Source organism: Plectropomus leopardus, chromosome 15 (genome assembly GCF_008729295.1).
Source record: "Plectropomus leopardus isolate mb chromosome 15, YSFRI_Pleo_2.0, whole genome shotgun sequence".
NCBI classification, from domain to species: domain Eukaryota; kingdom Metazoa; phylum Chordata; class Actinopteri; order Perciformes; family Serranidae; genus Plectropomus; species Plectropomus leopardus.
In genome coordinates this window covers 6,872,007-6,897,018 of record NC_056477.1, presented here as the reverse complement: position 1 = coordinate 6,897,018, position 25,012 = coordinate 6,872,007, and the positions used below count along the sequence as shown (strand labels likewise).

General features: G+C 38.4%; 1 protein-coding gene across 2 annotated transcripts in view; it reads left to right on the top strand.

Moving 5' to 3' along the window:
- The window catches only part of anapc1 (anaphase promoting complex subunit 1), a 56,297-nt gene that overhangs the window by 23,308 nt on the left and 7,977 nt on the right, over positions 1 to 25,012 (top strand). Inside the window, exons 25-48 of one of the 2 annotated variants that reach the window (XM_042502205.1) lie at positions 697 to 775; positions 1,436 to 1,472; positions 2,554 to 2,627; positions 3,055 to 3,233; positions 4,202 to 4,288; positions 4,435 to 4,574; positions 5,175 to 5,293; positions 5,892 to 6,022; positions 6,568 to 6,708; positions 9,940 to 10,092; positions 10,332 to 10,413; positions 11,009 to 11,100; positions 12,077 to 12,211; positions 12,802 to 12,884; positions 13,715 to 13,793; positions 13,928 to 14,002; positions 15,083 to 15,135; positions 15,303 to 15,450; positions 15,621 to 15,814; positions 18,921 to 19,007; positions 19,586 to 19,703; positions 23,628 to 23,705; positions 23,908 to 23,975; positions 24,700 to 24,838. In XM_042502205.1, the coding sequence (XP_042358139.1) occupies positions 697 to 775; positions 1,436 to 1,472; positions 2,554 to 2,627; positions 3,055 to 3,233; positions 4,202 to 4,288; positions 4,435 to 4,574; positions 5,175 to 5,293; positions 5,892 to 6,022; positions 6,568 to 6,708; positions 9,940 to 10,092; positions 10,332 to 10,413; positions 11,009 to 11,100; positions 12,077 to 12,211; positions 12,802 to 12,884; positions 13,715 to 13,793; positions 13,928 to 14,002; positions 15,083 to 15,135; positions 15,303 to 15,450; positions 15,621 to 15,814; positions 18,921 to 19,007; positions 19,586 to 19,703; positions 23,628 to 23,705; positions 23,908 to 23,975; positions 24,700 to 24,838 (2,571 nt within the window). Of the gene's footprint in view, positions 1 to 696; positions 776 to 1,435; positions 1,473 to 2,553; positions 2,628 to 3,054; positions 3,234 to 4,201; positions 4,289 to 4,434; positions 4,575 to 5,174; positions 5,294 to 5,891; positions 6,023 to 6,567; positions 6,709 to 9,939; positions 10,093 to 10,331; positions 10,414 to 11,008; positions 11,101 to 12,076; positions 12,212 to 12,801; positions 12,885 to 13,714; positions 13,794 to 13,927; positions 14,003 to 15,082; positions 15,136 to 15,302; positions 15,451 to 15,617; positions 15,815 to 18,920; positions 19,008 to 19,585; positions 19,704 to 23,627; positions 23,706 to 23,907; positions 23,976 to 24,699; positions 24,839 to 25,012 lie in introns of both variants that reach the window. The other variant, XM_042502204.1, reaches the window with a different exon arrangement.

The following is a 25,012-nucleotide window of genomic DNA, read 5'->3' as shown; positions in this document are numbered from 1 at the left end:
AGTTACTCGTCATTTCAACAGTTAAAAATGACCATAATGTAAATACAGACCAAGGTGGTTACAATACCAGAATTTCAAACTTGGATTCAGTAGTTGTATAAAAAAAAAGAAGTTATTCTTCTGATACCACGGCAAGAAGAAAAAACAAAAAAGGGTATTTTAAGATTTTTTACAGTCTGCACACACTGCTGGTACAAAAAAAACTGTTGTTCCTTCTTGTTTCATCTGTGCAGCAATGGATTGAAAATCTGATTATAGATGTATTATTTTAGTTTGTTTTTTGTAGTTTAGTGTTTGTTTTTATAGCAGTGGTACTTACACCACTTTTGAGTCAATCATTGATGGATATTGCATTGTTTCAAACTTGTAGTATTGAAAAGTGTCAAAGTATTGATACTTTTGGCAACCTTTATATAAACTGAAAAATACAAATAAACACCCTTTTCATGTACAAGCTGTGTGCTACCCTGGACATTGAAAAAGTGTGTAAACTGCTTTTGATAATAAAAAAATTATAACCTCAGGTCATCTAAGTCCACACTAAGACCTCAAATGTGATTATACATAGTTCTGAAATTATCTTTATTTCTTTAAAAAACATCAATAACCGGGGATTTTACTTTACTTTCAAAAGATCTAAAATATTTTTTTCTTTCATCTTTGTATTTCGCTTTCTTTGTGATTTTCTCTTCTCAGAGTTATGCTCTCTACATTACTGGAGATGAAAATGCTACTTCGACAGATGTATCAAAGTACCTGGCCAAGCTCTCTGCAGGTGTGTGTGTGCTTCATTTTTCTCTTAAAGACCATTTTACTTGTCTCTGTCTTGTCTTTGATTCTGTTTGTGTGTGTTTGTGCATGTGAACATTTATTGACAACCAGCTCTTATTACCTGCCAGTCCCATAGTTTCTTGCTTCAGGGTCCAGTTAACACAGAAAGAAAAGCAGACTGCAGTGACGCATGCATGTGTGTCACCTGATTTTGTCTATTTGTTTTACTTCGAAAACAAAAAAACCACATACAGTGGGGAGCTGACAGCAGTCACTGCAGGTATTTGATCACCCACTTTTCTACTAACAAAGAATTGGTCATTGACTTTGTGGGTGCTGTGAGAGATTAAGAGTGACTTTTTTTCCCACCTCTATGTTGACATTTTTCAGCGACAAAACAAAACCACACTGATGTCATTCCACATGAATGCAGCCCTCCACTCGCCACAAACCAAATGTCAACTTCATTTAATCCGTAATTTAACTGCCTGTCCTTTTTAGTGACAGATTTTAGCAACCAATCAGTGAAGGTTTAAAATAGCTTTGATACAATTGAGAGTTTGCAGTTTCCTTTAAGAGGTTCAGTGAGCATGACTTGACATCTCGCAGATAGGAGAACAAATGAATGAACCTGTTGACCTGTTTCTCCTGCTGTCTCTCTCAGGCCAGAAGTCCTGCGCCAGTGAACCGCAATACAGAAGGTAATTCACACAGTAATTCACTGCAATGAGAGGAGGAGCTTGGTGATCTTTTAGAGCAGCTATAATAGGAGGATTTGTCATGCATGATAACAAATCATGGGCGTTGAGTTTATACGTGTCTACATATCGTATAAAATGTGCTATTATAACTTTAAAAGTCATGCAAATGTTAATCTAGACAAATCCTAAAGGTGCCATGTGGAGTTTTCTTAGAAACAAAGTTTTGTTTACTTTCAGTGTTACTCAACAGAATATATTGTGTGTCCCCTTGAGGCCTTAAAACAAAGGCCTACTTATTTTTAAAGGGGACCTAGAGAAAGTTCTCAGGCTTCAGAGCGTTCTAAATATTCCGAATTTGTTGTTGTTTTGAACTTTTTAGACAAGTTGACATCAGCTTGTGACTAATTTCTTTCTATGGGCCTCTTCTACAGTCACGCTTCTGCAAGTGTTTACATTACACACACTGCTACATGTAGCTACATGCTAACAACAGGGAAACATTTAATCTTGGTTGATTTTTCCCCAATTTTTGGATCAAATTCCTGCTGGAACATGTCCAGTTGAAAAGATTTTGGTTTATAAACTTTAATTGGTGATTTTCCACAACAGAAAATGCTGTTATACTCTGTTAAAGTTGATGCACGGCTGCAGTGATGGTGCAGAGATGCACTGGGTTTTCGGGAGGAGAATTAAGTCCACAGTATGAGAAAAATTAATTGTTTTTTGAACATTAAAGCATGCAATCATGTTGTAGTCGAAACCCAAGATACAAGTATAGATCTGGAAATGAGTATACAAGGTCCTCTTTAAAATTTTGAAACCTGTATGTTTACTCCCTTTGGAGCTGGAGGTGTTCTTCTTCATTGCCTTCACTGGTTTTAGTGGTGCTTTACGGAGTTTCTTAGTGCTTTGCCGCCACCTGTAGACCGGTTGAAAAGTGTGAAAATGTAGAAAATGTTCATTTTGATAACTAATGTTTTATCTTATTATATATAATACTAATTTCATTATTGATTGCTTCATTAGACTTAGATAGTCAGTAGACATTGTTGTTACTAATATTTATATGTCTTTATTCTAGACAGAGCAGTGTGAAGGTCAAGTTCTCCAGTGAGAGTTTGGCCGAGCAGCTGGTGGTCTGGCTCACTTCAGAAGGTAAGACTAACAGGACTTTTTAAAGATTTTATCTCTACAGAGGAAGTTGTGCTGAAGCCATATCCTCTTTTCAACACTGCACTGCAATTTACACATTCACACCTGTCCAGTAAAACCACAATCCTTTTTAAAAAGGTGTTAAAAAAAAAAATCCATTTAAAATTGAAGTACACATTTAGATAACATGGGTTCACATGTGCTGATTGGCCACATGTCCAGGCTACCAACAATAAAAAATAGTGGAGTTTAAAGCCTGAATGCACCATTAAACCACATTTGACCAACAGAGGGAAAATATTTTTATTTGGAGGAGCTTTTGAAACAGAAGTAACTCTTCTTCCTTTTATGACACAAGTTCAGAGAGAATTAGGACAACGCTTCTTGTTTAACCAGAGATAATAGATGCCCTCTCCTTTCACTTGTTTAGGTTTCACCCTGAAGGACCTGGAGTCCGTCCCCTTCGGTGTGGCTCTGCCAATCAGAGAGGCCATCTACCGCTGCCGGGAGCAGCCGTGTTCTGATTGGTCGGAGGAGGTTTGTCTGCTGATTGGGCGACAGGATCTGACCAAACAAGCCCACAAGATGACCCTGGCCAAGAGCAAAGCTGTGAGTGTGAAATGCGTTAAACATCTGGAGCTTTTTATCAAGCTTTAGATCACAGTATGTGGACTGTGGACTGAGTCAGATTTCTCAACCCTAGTGAAGAGTTTCAGTCCAAACCAGGTATTTGTGAGCACAGACAATGTACGCAAAGTCCATTATATCCTGCGATATTTTTGAGCCCTCACAGCTAGGCCCAGTCCCTGCAATACCCCAAAAAGTGCCAAATTGCTTGCAGAAGTTTCCAATCTCTTCCTTTTTTTGTGCATAAAATAGTATTTAAAGTTTGGTTTAAAGCATTCCTCACGTAAAGGCTCAGTGAAATTAAAAACACAATTTCCAGTTTTAATCATGTATCCCGTTGGTAATTCTTTATTAACCTATTGTTATATACCAAATATACTGTTTATCAAAAAATCAGTATCTGAGTATTTTTACATCCAAATCCCTGTCCCTGTGTGCTGAACACCTTGCTTCTTTATGCAAGCACACTGCCTTTTGAAAAATAGGATTTATCTACATGCCGCTGCAGATTTGGGACCATCCATGACACATCCACCACCCACAAGAAAATTTACCTCAGAAACTTGTTGCACCTCATTTCGAAAAATGTTGTTCAACCCAGAAACAGTAGCAAACAGTGCACATCTTTTTCAAAATGAATGTGGCCAAAGGGAACTGGATGTGTGTGTAGCAAACGGTCCCTCAGCAGTGTACTCCACTGTAGCTCTACTTCCCATAATGTAGCCCAAAAATGCTTTGCCTTCATGCCAGCAACATTTTTGTAGGATAGGCTGCAATTTTTTAATGGGCACACGTCTTTGGAATAAATTTTAGAACCATTAAAGTTGTTGAGATAAAATACATGTCTTTGAAGACTGTTCAGACTATCATTGTGACTGTATGTGTATATGTGAAAAATGTGTGTGTGTGTGTGTGTGTGTGTGTGTGTGTGTGTGTGTGTGTGTCTCTAGACTGAAGTTTTAGGTTTGTCCTTGGAGCCTCCTGCGACCACCGAGGCAGATGAGGAGGAAGATGGGATGTCTGACATAATACAAGAGGTAACACACACATTATGTCTTCACTCTAGAACTATTTTTTTCACATTTATTTGTTATCTCAAGAAGGCTTGATTTTTTTATACTGAAGTGTTAGAATTTATAAATGAAGGCGTTCTGTGTGAACATTTGATGTGTTCCCTCTCCAGGTCACAGGACTGATCTGGAGTCAGGATCTGAGGGTCCAGGAGGTGAGGAGGCTCCTGCAGAGCTCCAGGCCGGTCAGGGTCAGTGTGGTCCAGTTACCAGAGGTTTCTGATCACGAGTACATAGAGGAGAAAGAGAACAAGTGAGAATAATATTGATTGATTAACCCTGTCTTTTTAGGCTGGCTTTTATGTAGTGTCTTATTATTACAATTATATGGTTTATACTTATTCTATTTTTTAATATCCATTTTTACTTATTTCTTCTGTTGTTCTTGTTTTTGTTTCTTCAATCAAAGTGTAAAGCACTTTGATTTGCATTTGATTTGTTTGAAAAGTGCTGTATAAATACAATTTGATTGATTAATTGAATGTTTGCATGTCTCCTGATTGCACGTTATTGGAATTTAGATGATCTCAAACAGCAACACAATAGTGCATTATTCTGGGTCCAAGAACACAGTGTGGTTTCTGTCCTTTCTTCTTAGTCCTTAGTCCTTAGTCCTTTCATTTTTGTCACTCTGTTATGCCAGTCTAGATCTGTCTGTCTTTCTCAAAAACGTTCTTTCTGTTACTTTTCTTTTTCACTGTGTGCATCTTTTGTTTGTCGCTGAAACTCTGTCCTCTCCGTGTCTCTGTCTTGCGGTTTTACATAGAAAAATATTGGGATGCCCGCTGAATTCCAGAGTAACCCACTCTCTTGTCAGTTGTATATTTTTTTCTGGCTTTGTATTTTCCCCCAGACTCCTGCAGTTGTGTCAGAGGACGATGGCTCTTCCAGTTGGCAGAGGCCTCTTCACTCTGTTCTCCTATCACCCTGTGCCCACTGAACCTTTACCTGTCCCAAAACTCAACCTGACAGGTAATGTGACCATGTTGACTTATGCATATAGGCCTCTGTCTATGCATTTACATTAATAAGTCATTAACATTAACAAGTCATTAGCAGTATGGGGTATTTTGACATATTCAAAAGTGTGTTGCAGACAGGAAATTTGATAAATACTCTGGGCTCCTGAGGTTAAAAACTGTCTTACCAGTGCAATGCAAAAATGTGGTTTAGGGCAATACGGAAAATCTGCATATGCGTTTTCCACATGGCAACTATGCACATTGGGTCTGGTGCAAATGAGCCGTGTTGTGAAAATGAATTCCTGGTGTGAAATGGCTTTAAATCAGGAAAATTGATAACTTTATAGAAATACAGCAGGATGTATTTTTACCCATGAACAGCATTGATAGCTCTTCTCCGAGGAGATTAGACTGCAAAAGCATTTACAAACTGGGAAGGGAAAGCTGTTGCTGCTTTGTGTTACAGCAGGACAGTCACCCATGCATTATTTATGTATAAATTATGTACACCTTGTTTCAACAGAAAAATATAAAGAAGAGAAATTTTACTTTTTTAGCTCTGTTTTTATTTCTAGATTTTATTGCGTGTTTCTGTTTTTCTACCCTAGGCCGCGCCTCTCCTAGGAACACTATGGTAGATCTAAACAGCGGGAACATTGATGTTCCTCCCAACATGACCAGCTGGCCCAGCTTCCACAACGGAGTCGCTGCTGGACTCAAAATCGCCCCTGCTTCACGGGTCAGTCTGAAAACAGGTCTCAATCGGGCCTTCATTTTTATGTACCTGCAGCTGATTCCTCACTTTGATTTTTAGAAAGTCATGGCTATTCAAAGCTATGTTTTAGCTATGAAATCGTTCCCTTCATCCTTTGTGGATAGCCTTCCATGTAAAGTAACATAATGGCACATTTATTTTCTGAAGATGTCAACATACATAGCTTTTAAGTTCTGTCTCTCCTTCCATGTGTGTAAGCTAGCTGAAATCATGTTTGAATAGGGTTAAATGTGATTTGTTTGAAAAACAGCAGGCAAGTTTTGAAGTTTTGCATATGAAAATGTTATGGAACCCGGATAAAATGAAAATTAATTGACATGAAACGTATTTAAGACATTTGTGATGCCTTAAAAGCCTTGAAACTTCTTATATGTGGAATTACTCAGACACTCATAGAAAGTCTAGCACCAGTTGTTTAAGTTTACTTTGGTAACTTGTTTGCTCTCTGCAGTAAACAAACCTTCCTTATGCTTGTACAAATAAACGTGACTTTCTTTTTCTTTGTTAAGGTGGACTCAGCCTGGATAGCCTACAACAAGCCAAAGAGCCCTGAGCTGGCTAATGAGTATGCAGGCTTTCTCATGGCCCTGGGCCTCAATGGACACCTCACCAAGCTCGCCACGCTCAACATACATGACTACCTCACCAAGGTACACGCATGCACTCAAAGACACTATTTGTATTTGTTTCTCACCTTGAGTTTCACGTACAAAGCAAATATACAAATTTAATTTAAAGGGACAGTGCAGCCTAAATCAAAAATACATGTTTTTCCTCTTATCTGTAGTGCTGTTTATCAATCTAGATTATTTTGGTGTGAGTTGCTGAGTGTTGAAGATATTGGCCATAGAGATGTTTTCTCATAAATATAATTGAGCTGGTGCTCAAAGCCCTGAAATATACATCTAAAAAACCCAACAGCAATGTCTCTCTCCAGAAATCATGACTACTCAGGATAATTCACAGACCTTGTTGTGAGCAGTTTCATGTAGGAACGATTTTTTTCCCCTCTGAACTATACCTGTAAACCATATTTCGGTGCAGAGGAAATCGTGCATACTGCCAACTCGCCCAGCACCACTGATCTAGATAACAGTGAAGCTTAACTGAGGAGGACGCTAATAACGTTTACATCTTGTGATGTCACAAGCAAGAGCCTTTTGTCCACGAGTAGATCCACGCTTCATTCGGCGCAGTGATATGGTTTTTGGGTGTAGTTTGGAAGAAAGAAAATAGTTCCAACATGAAACTGCTCACAACAAGGTCTGTGGATTATCTTGAGTAACTTGGTCTTGATTTCTGGAAAGAGACATTGTTGTTGGGTTTTTCAAATTTATTTTTTGGAGCTTTGAGCACCACAAGCAGAATGCCATTTAGTTCCATTATACTGGAGAGACGGCAGAAATCTCTACGGCCGATATCTCCAGCAATCGACAACTCAAACCAAAACAGTGCAGACTGATAAATAGTGCTACTGGTAGGAGGAAGAATATGTTTCTTTCATTTTGGGTTGAACTGTACATTTAAAACCCTACCAATGGACATTTGTAGACATATTTTGGGTATGATGAGTACTTTCCACCTTAATGCTGAGTTTACTGTAAACTGAGGTCTAAATTACTGTTTCTTACTGCGGTACAAACACACAGTAAACACATCAAACTCACAAAGAAATGCAAGAAAGTAAAACAAATATGAAGTTAAATACAGTTTTACAAAGGTGCACCCATTTACTCTCATTAACTTATGTACACAACTACACACACGTACACACACACACCTACACACCTACACACACGCATACACATTTCTCTAGATGACTGTAAATGAGAGATGTAAACTCGCCTCACTCAGCCAGGCAGCCAGTCAGACCGAAACTCTGCCCTCTGAGAACTTTGAAACAAGATGAGCCTTTCCCACTTTCAAGTGAGAAAAACAACAGGATGCTGCAAGTTAAATCTTATTTTTGCTTTATTAGTAAAGTCTGTGTAAAGACACGGTTAAAGATGAAGAGGAACCACTGCACCAAATCCACACGGAGAGGACCCACGATGAGTTCCAGATTGATATATTTTCAGTTCCCATGTTGATTATGGATGTGAACTGAAGGTGCAGTTCATGACGATAAAAGAGCTTTCCCTCAACACGTTTTTGATGTGTTTTGAGCGCTCACAATTTCGAGAAAGTCCACATCCTGAAATGACTGAATTAACATATTCAGAATTTGATATTTAGAGTCAGTCAGAAAGCTGAAAGCTCAGAACTATCTGGTTCCCTAAATGCTCCCTGTTCCAGTCTCAGATGTTTTTTGTTGCCCGTTGAGGCTGTTTGTTTAAGGTTATTTTGCCCATTTGATAATATTTTTGTTAGTCAAAATCCCCTTTTGCAGAAGTTGGGAACTTAATGCCATGGTGTATTGAGTGATGCATCAAAACCAGTGATTAACTAACCTCATCTTGCCGTAATAAGAATGCACAGAAAATGATTTCTGGACGAAGATCTTGATAACTCAGGGTAACACACACTGATTTATAGTCTAAATGAAACAACAGGAAACGTGTTGGAGCTGCACAGTAAAATATGGCAGACAGGTGTGTGTCACTGATAGTAACTCTGAATGAAAGCCTTAAACGTGGCTGACGATGGAGCCTGTTTGTAGCTGGTGGTTTTCTGTGAGCGTAATTTCTCTTAAACAGCGAGAATAGAAACTGACACACATTGGATCAGTTCATTAGAACTGTGTATGGTTGTGGTTTCAGAGAGAAGGTGGAGGTCTGTGTGTGCGTGTGTGTCCCTCGTGTTTTAGGCATCCCAGTGTGTTCGCACTGTTGCTGCAGCCTTTTGCAAAGACAAACTGAGACAATGATATTTTCTTTTTTGATAGATTATTGCCTTAAAATCTCTTTGTCATGCTGTTTGTTTTTTTTTGTTGTTGTTGTTTAATTCATTAAGTATCTTTAATGCTCAGTTTTCTATTAAAAAAAAAACAAAACAAAAAACATTTTAGTCTTTTCCTGTTCCTATAACTTTCCTAGATATTATTCAAAATTTTATCATTATTTGTTAATATATATAGAAACATATTTTACATTGATTGAGGCATTCCTTTGGTTGCTTAATGTTTGATTGTTTAGTTGATTGACTAATGACTAGTTTGTCATGTCAATTAAATCTTGGTCATTTTGTGAAATGAAGCGATAAATACTATTGTTTACAAAATTAATAGTCATAAATAGTCGTAGCAAACTGGCAACTGAAGAACAATCAGAGGAATAGTTTATTAGCAGTAATTAACAGCATATTTGTCAATAACACTAATGAATTTAGTGGTGCGGCAGCCGTCGGTGACGTGATCTTTGAATTTCAGTATACCACAAAAATGTCCAGTACCTCCCATCACACTCACGATTTTAATTTATAGATTACTTAATTCAGAGTGTTGGAGTTATAACATATAGGCGGAACATTGTATGCTTTTGTAATTATTAAGCAAACACACACAGGTGATCAGCAGGGGTCTAATGAAAACTGTCAGTCACGCTGAGCTGGTGTGGATGCAGGTTGGACTCCTCTGATACTGCAGTCACAGTTAGAGCTGATTGCATTTGAATAAATTTGTTCCACTGCAGCGTGTTTGTTTGCACACAGGGACAGACATCACACTGCGTGGTCTGATGGAATTTGCTGTATACATTTTATTACAATAGACCATTCTTTGAAGAAATCTGTTTATTTGTAGAAAAAAAACCCTCAGATCTCAGCTTTTGAAGTGTTCACTCAGCATCTTGTGTATTAAAATTGTGCAAGAAAAATATGGTTACTCTTATTAACGTTTATGTTCTGAAGTTGTCCTCTGTTTTTTTTCTCTGTTGCTTCTTCAGGGCCATGAGATGACCAGTATTGGGCTCCTTCTGGGCGTGTCATCAGCCAAACTGGGCACCATGGACATGTCAATTACTCGCCTGCTGAGTATACACATCCCTGCCCTTCTCCCGCCCACCTCCACTGAGCTGGACGTACCACACAACGTTCAGGTAAGAGTATGTGTGCATACTGATACGAGAATGCATCAGTGTATCTGTGCAATAAGGAAAAAATAGTAATTGAGAACTGTGAAACTGTGTTTATTGTAAGTAATAATCTATGCGCGAGAGAGTATATGAGTGATTACACGGCTGTAAGTGTGTTTATAAAGATCTGCAAACTGTCACAAATATCTGAAAAAATCTTCAAAAATTAAATGAAAAGCATTCAATTTTCTCCCTGTCCATAGGTTGCTGCTGTAATTGGCATCGGGCTGGTGTACCAGGGAACAGGACACAGACACAATGCTGAGGTCTTGCTGTCTGAGATAGGTGTGTGTGTTTGTGTGTGCGTGTGCGCGCGCGCGCGCAAAAAACAGACGAATGACACAACCGCAGTGAAATTTAAAATCAGTTGACAAAGGCTGACAGGGGATAACGTCTTAATTAAAGGTCCACATATTCATTTTAAAATACATAAATACATAATACATACATAATGCTGTCAAAATACACACACATAAACAGAGAACAATTAGTTGATTAATCAGTTTGTCGATTAACAGGAAATTTATCTGCAGACATCCTAATCTGTTAAACATTTTAGTAACTTTTCAAGCAAAAATGCCAAACTGGTTCCTCATATAAGAGTAAACTTTAAAGATAAGATCAGACAAAAACAAGACAATTGAAAATATCTCATTGGTGGGAAATAAACTGTATAAAAATATTTTTAAAACTTTTAGAGACCAGTTAACTGTATGATTGAGAAACGAATTCTAAAGAAAATAATTATTGATTGCAGCTCTAAATATAAACAAAAGTGAGAAAAAAAGTATTCTCTTCACTCTATATTTTTGAGATAGATTCTTGCATTTTGTTGTTGTAAACAGTTGTTGCTGTTTTTGGGCCTCTGTGTGTCCTTCAGGTCGACCTCCCGGTCCAGAGATGGAGTACTGTACAGACAGAGAGTCCTATTCACTAGCAGCTGGACTGGCTCTGGGCATGGTCTGTCTGGGGGTAAGTCACACACGTAAAAACAATCTGATGATCTATAAAATAGTAGCAGAGATATTTTAATGTTGTTTTAACCTTTTGGGAGTTCCAGCCAGGCTGAGTTTGATCAGATGATTTTAGGGGAGCTGTCGGTCATGGAAAGTCAGTCGTTTTGTGTTATGATTATATATTTTAGTCAGTGTTATTACCCTCTGGCATTGTATATGTGCTTATCATTGATGCCAAAAGGCAACCCCAGAAAGATGTTACTGCTTTCTCACAAAACTAAACGTTTATCATTGATATTTTTGAATACAGAAACTTTTTTATGCTAGTAAACATCACTGTGGTTGTTCTTTGGTTTGATTCTTTTTTTGGCATTTCATCAGACTTCCACAGAAAGAAGAAGACTGATCCACCAAACTTTCCCCTGAAGTGATCAGTAGTTGTTTCTTTTTAATAGTGCAGAAGTAAGGTTGAATTGTCCTGGGAGGGGAAGATTGAGGGATGTAAAACTAAAGTCAACAGCAAGCTCCTGTGAAAAAACAAAAGTTTTTAAGGTTGTCTGTTGTCATGCACTTCGTCAAACTTTGTGTTCATGCCCAGTGTGAAAGATAAAGAACAGAAGTTCAGTTCAGCCATCACCTCTGTGTTTTTATTTTTCTGTCTTTCTCCTTCCTCTGATATTGTTTTTATAACTTTCGGCTGCTGTGTGACATTATCCTTTACTGTCTATTTATTGTCTTTTCATTAACAACTATTTTACTTTATCTGTCTTTGTCCCATCTCTCATGACTCGCTTCATCTCCAAAAACTTTTACCTTCAATTCCTCTTCTCCACCTCTCCTTTATTTCATCACCGTCTTGTTTCCTCTTCCCACTCTTGCCTCATAATTTTCTCTCTTCCCATCCTGTCCCCATTTGTCCTCCCTGTCTCCCTTTTTGCCACCATCCTCTCTCCTTCCCTTGCCAATCTTTCCTCCTGTCTCTCTCCTTGCAGCATGGCAGCAACCTGATTGGGATGATAGACCTGAACGTCCCTGAGCAGTTGTATCAGTACATGGTTGGGGGCCACCGCAGAGCTCAGGCCGGGGCCAACAGAGAGAGACACAAGTCCCCCAGCTACCAGATCAAGGTAGGTGGACAAATCCTTTTCTATCTCTATTAGAAGATGGAACAGTTATTTCAGTATACTGTAAAAACATTTCGATAATGCTCTATTATTGTAAAACTGTTTGATGTATCTTCATGAATTCAAGGAAACTATTTTTAACACCGTCATTATGGCATTTTACTTTGTAATCACTTAGCTATATATAAAAGCCTTGTATAGTGTGATTATACTGCAGTTTTTCAGATGTATTATATTGACGTATACATCTGTTTATTAGTAACAAGAAATTTCAGTATTGAAATGTGAAATTTTTGTTACAAAGTCAGTCCCGAGAGTTTCATTATTTAAACCACCACACTCATTTTCCAGTCATAACTTCATAATGATTGTTTGTTAGTCATATCATATTGTTATCAGTTTTCATTGTTTAGTTATGACAACGATATGCAAGTGGTTCACACGTTTCTTCAAATACAGTTGACTGCAACACTTATAGTTACATTTTACCAGTGAATGAATTAGATATGTTAACAAATAGAAAGAGATTTTAAGTGGTTTTCAAGCTAACCAAATATTTTGTTTTCTCCAAACACCATCAATGGTTGCTTTAGGAGGGTGACACCATAAATGTAGACGTGACGTGTCCAGGGGCCACGCTGGCCCTCGCCATGATCTACCTCAAGACCAACAACAGGTGAGGACGGTCATGGAAAATCAGAAAAAGTCATGGAATTTAACAATCACATTTTCAGGCCTGGAAAAGTCATGGAATATTCCAAAATCATTGAAGGTTTTGGAAAAGTTATAGAATTTGGGCAAGTGGGGCAAAAAAAACCCAAAAACCTTTGTTATGGTCATGGAAAAGTATGGAAATTTTGTCCATGAAAATGTGTGGGAACCCTGTAAGTAGCATTATGTTAAAGTATGTTGTTCAGTTATCCTCTTATGCATTTGGTTATTAATTAATTAATTTCTTTTCACTCACAATAAGCATATATATCTATGCATACAGATTTATATTCTTACTATATCCCCTGCTTTTAGATGTTGACACAATAATGTATGTATTATTAATATGACTGACGTGAATCAAAAGGGTTTTGATGTATCACTCAACCGCTTTCCATTTTAACTTACAATGCAAAACAGTAAGAAAATGTATGTTAAAAAATACATAATTAAAATTATTCAAATTAGTAAAGGAAAGTGTATGACAGGCACTAAATCATCTATCATTAGTGTATTAAAACTAAGGCTGAATTTGTGTGATGCTTTCTGCTTTTCACCATTTGTTGACCATGTGAACGTCAAGGAGAACATCCTAACCTGCCCGATGAATACTCAGTGAGTCCAGCTGTCACATTATGCCACACAAGAACGAAAATCCTCCATTTAGCTCTCTGTTATTGGTCAAGACGTTCCTGTCTCCTTCGAGGCTTCTCTGATGCCGACTGTCTATTGGTTGTGAGGGTGTTAAAGGAGAGTATTAACACCTCCTTGTCTCTTCCTGGTTCTGTCCACTAGGTCGATCGCTGATTGGCTGAAACCTCCAGACACTTGGTTCTTGCTGGATTTCATCAAGCCAGAGTTTCTGCTGCTGAGGGTTAGTGTGGCAATAGATTTGTGTCTGTGGCGGAGTGTGTGTGTGTGAGATCATTTTTCCCACCTTTCCATAATCTGGTATATATGTCTCTCTTTTCTTCTCTCTTCCTCTTTCTCACCTCTCTACCCTCTCAGACTCTTGCTCGGTGTATTATCATGTGGGATGAAATTCTCCCTAATACTGAGTGGGTCAAGAGTAACATACCCCAGGTGAGAAAATACACACACACACACACACACACACACACACACACACACACACACATGAAGGGAGCATTATTGAGCTGATATATCTGGAGCTGTGATGCTGCAGACCTGGCAACAAGTCACTCTGCCTTAAATTTCCCCGCAGTGAGTAAGGGCAGATTTAACTTTTTCAGTTTCATCCAGTTCATCAAAGCTTTTTCAGAAGGCTGACTTTGCACTCACTCACTGTCTGTTAGCTTTATCCTGGTGCACACAAAGCAAAACTGGATGAGCAGAAAAAGAGGATGACCAAAATAGAACACCAGCTACTTAATAAGCAGAAAATCCATTGAAGGATGTTTTTTAGGTTATTTGAACAAAGTGCAGTGCAGAAAAACCTTAGAAAATATCTTGGAGGAGTGAACCTCCAACTGCTCCACTTGAAATAAAGATAGATGTGTTTTATTGGTCTGCTGCCAGGAAAAGGCAGTGGTTAAATATAAAAATGGCGAGCAGTATAAACATCTCTGTTGATAAAGTAACATAAATAGATGTGCTGGATGTATTTTGGGGGTCAGTCTCTTTGAAAATTTACATATTATTAAAGGGTAATGGCCACTAGTTATTCATGGGTCAACTAATAGTCTTTTGAATTTTTTTTTCCCAACCTGGTTTGTATGTTAAATGGATAAATGAATACTTTTAATCAGAGTTTTAGCACATTCAGAACTCTTTGTCATTGCAATCAGGTCAAAACTCTGCACCGTAGTTACGCTGTTGATCCAAAATAGGTCTGTAATCCATAAAAATATATATAATTGCTGAACAGCTTCTATACAGCTCAATTTCTTGCCTTATCCTTATTTCATTCTAGGAGATTGGATGTATTTGCGGCAAGGACTTGTTGTCCTTTTTGTGCAGAGTGTTGTACTTTCAGTATCTTTCTGGTAAATTACATTTGTTTGCAATATAGCAAATCACTGTTTTTATTCATGACAGAGTTTGGAGAATTTTATGCCCATTTCAATGTTAGAAATGCTCAGACGGCAGAAAGTTGCATAATACTGTGTTTAGAAAATAACAGTTTTCTAAATTTGTTTTCAGATCATGAGGGGGACTTTTGACCCTTCAGAGGACATTAACATGGAGACGATGGCGTGAGTATTCAACCTCAAAACTGACATTTCGTTTTTATCATCTAAATTCTTGGATAAACCTTGAATATTGAACTTCCTCTGAGAAATTTAGCAGAATTTATGATTCTTAATGCTATGACTGATGCTATGCTGTGACTGATCGTGATTGTCTTATTTGTTCGTCTCAGCCAAGCCCAAGACTACATCACCGCCGGGGCCTGTATGGCGTTGGGCTTACGCTTTGCCGGCTCTGCCAACTCCGATGCCTTCGACTGCCTCTACGAGTTTGCAAGGACCTTCATGAAGATCATGTCTTTTGCTGGTACAGCTGCTGTTGTAAGTGTTTGTATAAGTTTATATATCTATATGTGTACTTTGTTTTGTTAAAAGAATGGCTTTACAACACTGTTACAGACATGAAAAGTGCTGTGTTGCCTCACATGCTTAGATAATAATTGCTTATATTTTTCCTTTGCTCGCTCTCTGTCTGTTGGTTACTTTAGCAGACGGGTTATTACAACCTGCAGACCGGTCTGTCGATGATTCTGCTGGCTATGTCCATGGTGATGTCCGGCACCGGGAACCTGAAGGTCCTGCAACTCTGCCGCTTCTTTCACAAGCGAACAGGCGGCGAGATGAACTACGGCTTCCATATGGCTCATCACATGGCACTGGGCCTGCTCTTCCTGGGAGGTGGCAGGTGAGACACCAACACACATGCATTTTACAGATTCTCCGCAGTGTAGAGGAGACTTGTGTACACATCAAAAAACTTGGCAAGCACATATACATGGGCAAGAGTAGGTTAGAGTTTGATTGTGATAAAAAAAACTTGCAAACATTGTTGAAATCGGTAAAAATTAGAATAGGGGAGCAAAAACACTTTGGATTTTAAATCATGATTTTTTTGATGAAGACAGAGGTTGATTATAAGCAGGGTTCCCACGATTATTAAAATCCAGGAAAAGTCTTGGAAAATTCACAGTCTCATTTTTGAGGCATGGAAAAGTCATGGAATTCGTAAAAAGCATTGAACATTTTGAAAAGGTCATGGAATTGTTTTTGTGTGTAATGAACTTGTAACAGTTATCTTTCCATGCATAACCCCTCACCTAATGTAACCTGCTGGAAAATTTATATTCTGTAGCTGTCGACGTCACATAACTCTAACATGAGTCGATGTGTGACAACGTTTTGTAGACAGTCACGTATGTTTCTTCATTGTCTCTCGATTTAAAAAACACCAGGCAAGTTTTGTTAGAATTTCTTTTAATTACGGGTCCCTTAAAAGTCATGGAAAAGTTTTGAAATTTTGCCCATGAAAATATGCAGGAACCCTGTATAAGGCACCTAAATTACTGCACAAAGAGGTCCAAATTACGCACATGTACACACACAAACACTCACCAACTTTAGGCTAATTGTTTCTGGGAAGGACCAGGTACGCCACGTACACACACGGTGTGTCGGTCAGCCATACAAATACACAAAAGCCTGTTTGGAGTGCCGCCTCTAAGCATAAAGAATGACATTTGTGTGTACACACACACACACACACACACACACACACACACACACACACAAACCAGGTTCCTCCAACCACTGACCTTGGCCTGTGTATTTTCAAGAGAAACAACGGCTCCCACTCTTTCATTACATGTCGTAAATGTTTCCCCACCTACAGCCGTAATCAGATGAACCTTTTGGTTTCATTCTGATCGTGTTTTATTTTGGAGCTGCCAGCTGAAAACCTATGCAGCTGCAGGGAGTCAGTTTGAATGTCATGCATCGTAGCGCGTATTATCGTGAGTGTGTTTCTGTGGGTCGGCAAAGGTTAAAGTTCATGCTGGTGGCCAGACTGATGCCATGTCATTGTTTTATTTTCCTTCATCCGTTCTCTCGCTCTGCTCGTTTGTCATTCAGTCTCTCACCTGTTTGCATTGAAATATTTTCTATTCACATTTGCTTTTTAGGCATTTCATTGTTGTCACTGCATCGCTGTCATTCATTTTTTTTCATTCATTGTGTCATCTTTGTTTTCTGTCATGTGGGTTTCTGTTTGTTTTTTCTTTTATCTCACCCTCCCCTCCTTTTCTCTGGCTTTCTGTTTGCTCAGTTAGTTTCTCTTCTCATTTATTCTGTTTTTTTAGCAGGAAACTGAAGTGAAAGTTTTTCCACACAAAGTAACACATGGCATTTAGACACATAATAGCAACAGAATATACGTATACGAAAGCTTGACGGGGGGTTTTGCCTCTCCTTCCCATGTTTGCACCAGTTTCCTGTGAGCAGTTTGATTTCCTCCAAACCAAACACTAACATGAGGTATTATAAATACTTCTGCCACTGCCCTTGACCAAAAAGTGGAGTTGTTCCCTGGATGCTGCCCACTGCTGCTAAAATAGGTAGGGTGGGTCAAATTTGGAGGACAAACTTCCCCACTCGGACTAATAAAGAATAACTTCACACATCTTTATGGGCTGTAAAAGTAAAACGGCTACACACTTTTTTGCACATACTGGAAGTTCATACATCAGAAGTTAAAAATGTCGAGGACCGCATATAAAGAAAGTTAGGAGGAACCGGGTGTTCGTCAGAAATTTTCCTTTTAACGGCACCGTCGTCCTGTTATTGTAGCAGCATTGAACCTAACCGTCAAACCAGGAAGTTTCTGTTTCCAACGAATCTGTTAGTCAGTTTGAAAGTTATGAAGTTGCAGATTTCTTTTAATGACTCAGGAAAATCTGAGATGTTATTGGTTCAAAATACAAGACTGTTTATTCCTCACAGTTTGAACTGACCACCTGAACTCACTGTCTCAATAACAATGAGACAACTGACCAGTTATTTGCTTTACTGTAAATCAGAATTTAAAACTCATTTCATATCAGACATTTAGTCAGTTGTTCTCCACGGACTTAAACAGATTTGAAACAACTGATGAAAAATTTCACCTGCTGTTGGATACTTAAATAGTGCCAGTTCAAAAGCGGTAGCAGCGTCTGTTTTTTCCTTAATTGTTCACTCCTCTAACCATCAAAATTGTCAGTTTAACATTGCTCATTCATTAGTCTCCGTTCCTCAGTGATGCGATCCTCAGTGATGGTCAATTTGGACCAGATTTGCTCTAAAAAATGTCTGTTTCTCTTCACCTTTAACACAATGTGACTGAGTCTCTATTTTAGGTTGTTTGAATTACGCACTTGTAGGAGAAAAATATCCATTAGGCTCTTAGACGTGTTAACATGCCCAAAGCAGTCACTTAAATGAAGAGCAGCATCCTTTACATTAGTTCACTGTTATTAAGTGCTCTCACAGGTAACCTTCAATGTACATACTGCTTTTAGTGTCTGACCCAACTTTATTATAATGACTCCATTAGTCAAAGTGCACACTTAACTGCCACCTATTATGTTTAAGAGGCTCCGTCATGGCATGTGATGACGTTAACTAGATTATAACACACACCTGGTTTCACTAACAGAGAGAGTTTATAAAGAAATGTGTTTTATTTGGAGCTTTGCGTCTTTCAAAACCTAACAATACTGGCTGCGCTTTGTTTTATGTTGAAAGTGCAGGACAAAGGAATTCCTGCATTTATTGTGATCATGATCACTATAATTTTGTTAATTTTATTCTTCTGTCTCAACTTTACATACCTGCCACTGTGTGCATGTGCGTGCGTTGGTTGTCGACTCTTGCAACAAGTGGGCAATTTAAGTGCACAATTTTCTGTTGTTTGTGGCGATTGGTGAAAATTTAAGAATGCATTTTCAGTATTTGTCATGTTTGATTCTTTCTGGTAGGTACACCCTGAGCACCTCCAATTCAGCCATCGCTGCTCTGCTGTGCGCTCTGTACCCACACTTCCCTGCTCACAGCACTGACAACCGGTGAGAGACACACTCGCACAGTACACATGCTTTATCCGAAAAGGTGAACATAATAATAATAATAATAATAACTTTATTTATATAGCGCCTTTAGAAACAAGTGTTTGCAAAGGGCTTTGACAGACAAAGCTAAGGCAGGAACTCAGGGAATAATAAAATAAACATCAACAAACAGAGAAAGGTCAAGAACAGTCAAACAAATGCGTATTCAAAAGGTCAACAAGAATAGCAAAAAAAGGGATAAAACAGGCAGATCCCAAAAGGTGGTTAAAGTGCTAAAGTTTTATAAAATATATGAATAAATGCATTATTTTTTTCTTTATTTAACACAAATATAATATGAAGTCAAAACAATGAATAACATACATTATAAATAAAACCATTCATAAATTAATCAGGATTTCCAATCAGTTTTTTATGTTGGTTTGGTTAAAGACAAGCCTCCATCATACAGGAGAATAACATAACTGTTATCTGTATGTTTGACCCGGTCTATCCGTATTTTATTAAAAGACAAAATCTTTAATTTGTCCACTGTAATCAAAAGCTATGTGTTGATGTTGCTCTCGTTGCTGCAGCTACCACCTGCAGGCCCTGCGTCACCTGGCCGTGCTGGCTGCAGAGCCACGTCTGCTGGTCCCCGTGGACGTGGACTCACTGAAGCCCTGCTACGCCCTCCTAGAGGTCACCTACAAGGTAAGAACATATCCAGGCCAGTCAGACTGAGAAAGGTAGCCCCAAACCTGTGAGTGAAGGAGAAGCTCCCATTGCTCATGAGCTGCCCCTCCCTTGAGCAAGGCACTTGTCCCAACACTGCTTTAGTGTTGAGGCTGATTTTGTTGTTTTACCTTCAAAATGGTGTGAGTTAGAAACAGAAAATTTGCCTTGCTGTTTGGTGCATACAATAAACAAACATTAAACATATTAAAAGTAAATAAAAACAAAGGCAAAGTGCTTTTTAAAGTCAAGAACATTAATATAGAACAAAAAAAGACAATAATAAACAATACCATTAAAAATGCTATCACAAATATGTTCATTGTAACTGTTAGAATAAGAGAGCTGCACAGGTTTGTACAGGATGTGCAGAAAGATTGTTCAGGAAATATTCAAAGGTTCATAGTATAGAAAGGTCTTTTTAAGGGAAGTAAACTAGTAAGATGTGAAAGACTAATATTTGAAAAAAATAAATATAGTGGAAAAAAATGTATCATATCTTCACTGAAGCTGAACATCAAGCATCCAAAATCACAAGCTGGTGCTAAAATTAAGGCCTGTGTTTTCCTTTTACTGTTTAATCCATTTAATGAAGCATTTCCTGAACTCAAAGTACAATTCGTACAGATTGCTGTATGATGGCATGCACTTCCTCTGTCTCTCTGTCTCGCTCTCTGTCTGTCTCTCGCTCTCTCTCTCACACACTTACTGTTATCCTCTTGACAAGCATCAACACACTAGCACAAGCTGTAACGTACACTCTGTGCTGGTTTCAGGTCAGCACAGGAAAACACGCCTGTCCACCAAACTGTACCTGTGGTTTTCTTTTTGTCAGTATTACTGCTTTCAGCTGGACAGCTTCCTCAAAATAAAATTTCACACCGTCCAGGCGACTTTGCTGACACCATTCAAAAAAACAAAAGCTTATATTAGTGGCATCTCATTCACATTTATGCCTTACTGTTGGGCATTGTGACAGCAGCCGTTTAATGTGTTTTAGTATCAATTTCTAACTGGCTGAAAAGTTTGTTAATTGTTTATAGGATTCTCATTTGCTTGATCTCAAATTACAGTTTAAAAAGAGAACACACTGGTGCATGCAAGGTTCCCGAGGATCCTTAAAAAGTCTTGAAAAGCATTAAAGTCATTGATCTAAAAATAAGACTTTGATTGGTATTAAAATGACTTAAATCAGTCTTTCAAAAGTCTTAGAAATGCTAAGACACATGAAGTATCATTTTATAAATTGCCTTTGTCTGTTTTTTTATATGATTTACAAAATTTCTTTTGCATTAATTGTACTAAAAAGTCATGTTTAATGTCATGTTTATATATTTAGGCAAAAATGTCCCAAACCTAACTATCCCTAAGCTGTAGAAACCCTGCACATGACCCAGAAAGAGATGAGAATAATTTCACATTTGAGGAAGCTCTTTATCTAACTGTGTTTTTGCAATAAAGTAAACTTGGGATTGCTAAAAAAAAATGTTAGTTTTCATGTTTGGTGACACACACAAGGAGTCCTGGGTCCTCTTTGCCAGTTCTGGAGAGGAGCCGCTGTGCTGCACTCCACAGCGGTTCAGACTTTCGGGTTTTGTGTGACCGAATATTTCACAAGACTGCGGTGTGCCCATTCATTTTGGCCACAGTTATGTCATTTGGAACATGTGCGCTCTGTCACGACCATTTCCATGTAAAGCAGGAGGCAGACATACACTGGCACCTGGTCCTGATGCCCCACAAATGGAAAGTTAAAAGAAAATAAAGATCCACCATAAGATTTACCAGAAAATGACATGCTTAGATGAGAATAACTAGTTTTTCCAGTGTGCCACATTTATGCAGCTATTATTTTGCTCCTGTGTATCTGGAGTGCCGCAGATTTTCGAAAGATGTATATTTAACAGCCATTGTTGCAATACTGTAATTGTGTCCTTAGAGATGCAGTAAATAGCTCCTGAATTACAGGAGCAGTAATTTCTAAATAGCCCTCAGTGAGGCTTTGTTGCTGCTCTGTATAGATGTGGCTGTTTCAGAAGTCTCTTTTTTCCGCAGCACTGAGAGGCCCTGCTGCTGTCGCATTGTTCATAGCTTTGTTTTTTCATTTAGTATAATGATTTTGAGCTTTACTGATTTTGCAAGGAGCCCTTTGAAAGAGAAATTATGTGTTTCTAAATTCTTCTTTAAAGCCTTCAGTAAACAGTAGGCTATTATTGTGGCTGTGTGCTAAGGCAGAATGTCGGGCCTTTTATAGAAATTGGGAAACACTGAGAGCAGACAAGGATTGCACACCCAAATTGATGTGAACGAGTTTTACATAGGAAAGATGGCTTGTGACTGTAAGTTAGCACATTTAAATGCCTCATCACTTGGAAAAATCTTGTAGAGGAATTTTTTTTATCACATTTACTCTCTTTATCGGCATGTTTCAGCTACTGTACTTTGACTACTACTTCTGCAAGTATGGCACATCAGGTGTGGGAAACAGCATTAATTAATGCAGCACTCCATAATGCAGCTTATATATGTTGCACTTTACTGCAAGCTTCCACAAACACAGAGGATTTTGGGGGTATTTTTGCATCTTTTATTATAAATAGAAATCAGGGCGAGAGATATGCAAGAAAAGTCCCAGGATAACCGAGGACCACACACAGTGGATTTGAGCTTCAGTATTTCCACATATGAAGGATGATAGAAGGTTAAAGATGAAGGTTGTTGTCCACAGTGGGGACAACCTCTCACAGTTTTCCTCATTTCATTATAATTCACAGCAGAAAGCTTAGCCTGACACTGTGAACATCATCAGTAATTATGTCGCTTTCTGTGTGAGAGAAATGCAAACACAATATGTGTCATATGCTATATTGGAGCACATTAAACAAATTATTTTTTTATTTTTTTATTTAAATGCCCGTAAAAGCCAACAGAGAGTCCATCTCAAAATGAACTTGAATTAATGATGTCTAATAATAAATAATAATAGATTTTTTTTTTTAGTGCGCTTTTCAAGAAACTCAGACACTTTACAAAAGTCAAAAAAGATCATAAAATAGAATACCTTAAAATACATAATAAAATATACAGAACATTAAAATTCACATGACATATGCAGCTCTCAGGAGTCAGTTTTGGGCATTTTGTGTCCCTTAATTTCAGACCAGACTGGGAGCAAGTCCAAAGTGCACAGCTTCAAATCCCCTCTATCTGAACACTGGACCACATTCAGACAGAATTACATCAAAATCATACAATTCAGAGGCAGCAAAAAGTGATTTTTAATAATCACTAACGCCCCAGGTCTGGCTGTAGTCTGTATTTTGGTATATTGCCATTTGACTATAGTTTTGACTTGAGCATTTACTTTTCATCAACAGGTGCCTTTTCAGTGTTTTTCCTCCAAAAAAAATTATCATTCATGTCACTTATTACTATAGTGTAGCCTATACGAGTAACATGGATATATATTTTATATAAACATGTGAATATACAGCCATCAGTAACTGCAGTATTTTTGACACTGGCTTACTAATTATACGCATAAAGTGCATTATATGTGTAGGCTATTTTAAAACTTAGGCCATCTCCGACATCACAAGCTCTAAACAGCCATTACTTGTCGGGAAATAGTAAAGTTTGCGGGCCTTTAGGGGGCCGTAGTATTCTGTACTTCTGCTTCTTTGTAACATTATGTGTAATTAAAGTAAGCTGTATCGCTACGAGGAATAATCTGGGTATTGGTACTCATGTAGCAATACAGTATGTAGCAATACCGAGTATTAGTACACTTTGATGCAGCTGCAATGTGTTTAAGGATCTTACAGATAAACTTTAAGCTGTGAGGGTGTGATCCTTCATTGTTGTGTATGTTGTAATGATGCCTTTTTTGTGTGTTTGTTTCAGGAGACCAAGTGGTACGATGAGACGACGGTAGAGTTGATGGCTCCCACCATGCTTCCTGAGCTGCACCTTCTCAAACGGGTAAGAACATTTCACATCTTCTTGACTTTGTATTCCAGCAGAAATAAAAAGTTCATAATAATGCGCTCTTTGTTGAGGTAGGTGCAGAGTATTAATGGATGTACAAAATATTAACAATTACATCCTTATGCCTCTTACATTATTTAAAGTAAGCACTCCATGATAACTTATTTTCTCTTTTGTATTTATTTATTTATTGCAGGTAAAGGTGAAGGGGCCACGATACTGGGAACTATCTGTAGACCTCAGTAAAGAAACACATCATCTAAAGTAAGTATGAGAACAATTACAGTACATGTAACATACGTCTGTTTAAAAACTACATGCACAGTGTGACGGCCGTTTTACACAGGCTGGTCAAGGTGGATATGTTACACTGTTATTTTTCGCCACGCCATACTTTATAAAAGGTACAAACACAGCATGAGGGGACTGAGTTTTCCACCTTTAAGCCGGCAGTGGAGCCAGTAACAGAGCTGAATTGATGATTGTGTAAAAAGTGCAAGTTGGCGGGACAGGACAGGTGTTTTTATGTTTTTATGACGTATTTTGTGTGCAGCCCACTATTGGGAGACTTTAAAAGCAGCTAGCAGGAGTTAGCAGCTAACTCGAGGAAGAACATCAACTGAAAGTGTCTGTAAATTGGGGAGACAATGAGATCCGAAAGCTTCTTACCCTCAAAGCAGAGGACAACGTCAGACGCCATATAACAGGGAATGATTGATACTGCTATCTTAGTGCTCCCCGGAGCATACGTTAAATTTTACATGAGAGGTCCACCCTGCTGTTACACGTCACGCCTCTCACACCACTTTTGCTTCAGGAATGCCAGCATGCTGTCTTAAATCACGCACAGGGATAGCATGATGCCAGCACTGTTGGCTTCTGAGTAACAAAGCAAAAGGACTTTTGTTGCTGCAGTATTGCAAGACTTCTGTAAGCAATAAATCATTCTTTTTGTGATTAAAAGGACAATCTCTCACACGTCTCTCAGGTCCATCCTGTCCAGAGATGGAGTGTTGTATGTTAAACTGCGAGCTGGCCAGCTGCCCTACAAAGACGATCCTCAGGGCTGGAAGAGCCTGCTGGCCTCCACTGTCAACCACAGCAGCCCTGGAGTCAGAGCCTTCAAGGTGAACACATGGAGACATGGATCACACATAACACCAATATCCATCATTAGAAGTCTATTTAGTGTCTGTAGAGTAATCTGGTTGTGATCTGGATGGGAAATCTAGTTTATGAACATCTATGCATTCTCAGTTCTTTATTATTAACACTCACTGCTGGAAATGTTGACAAAATAG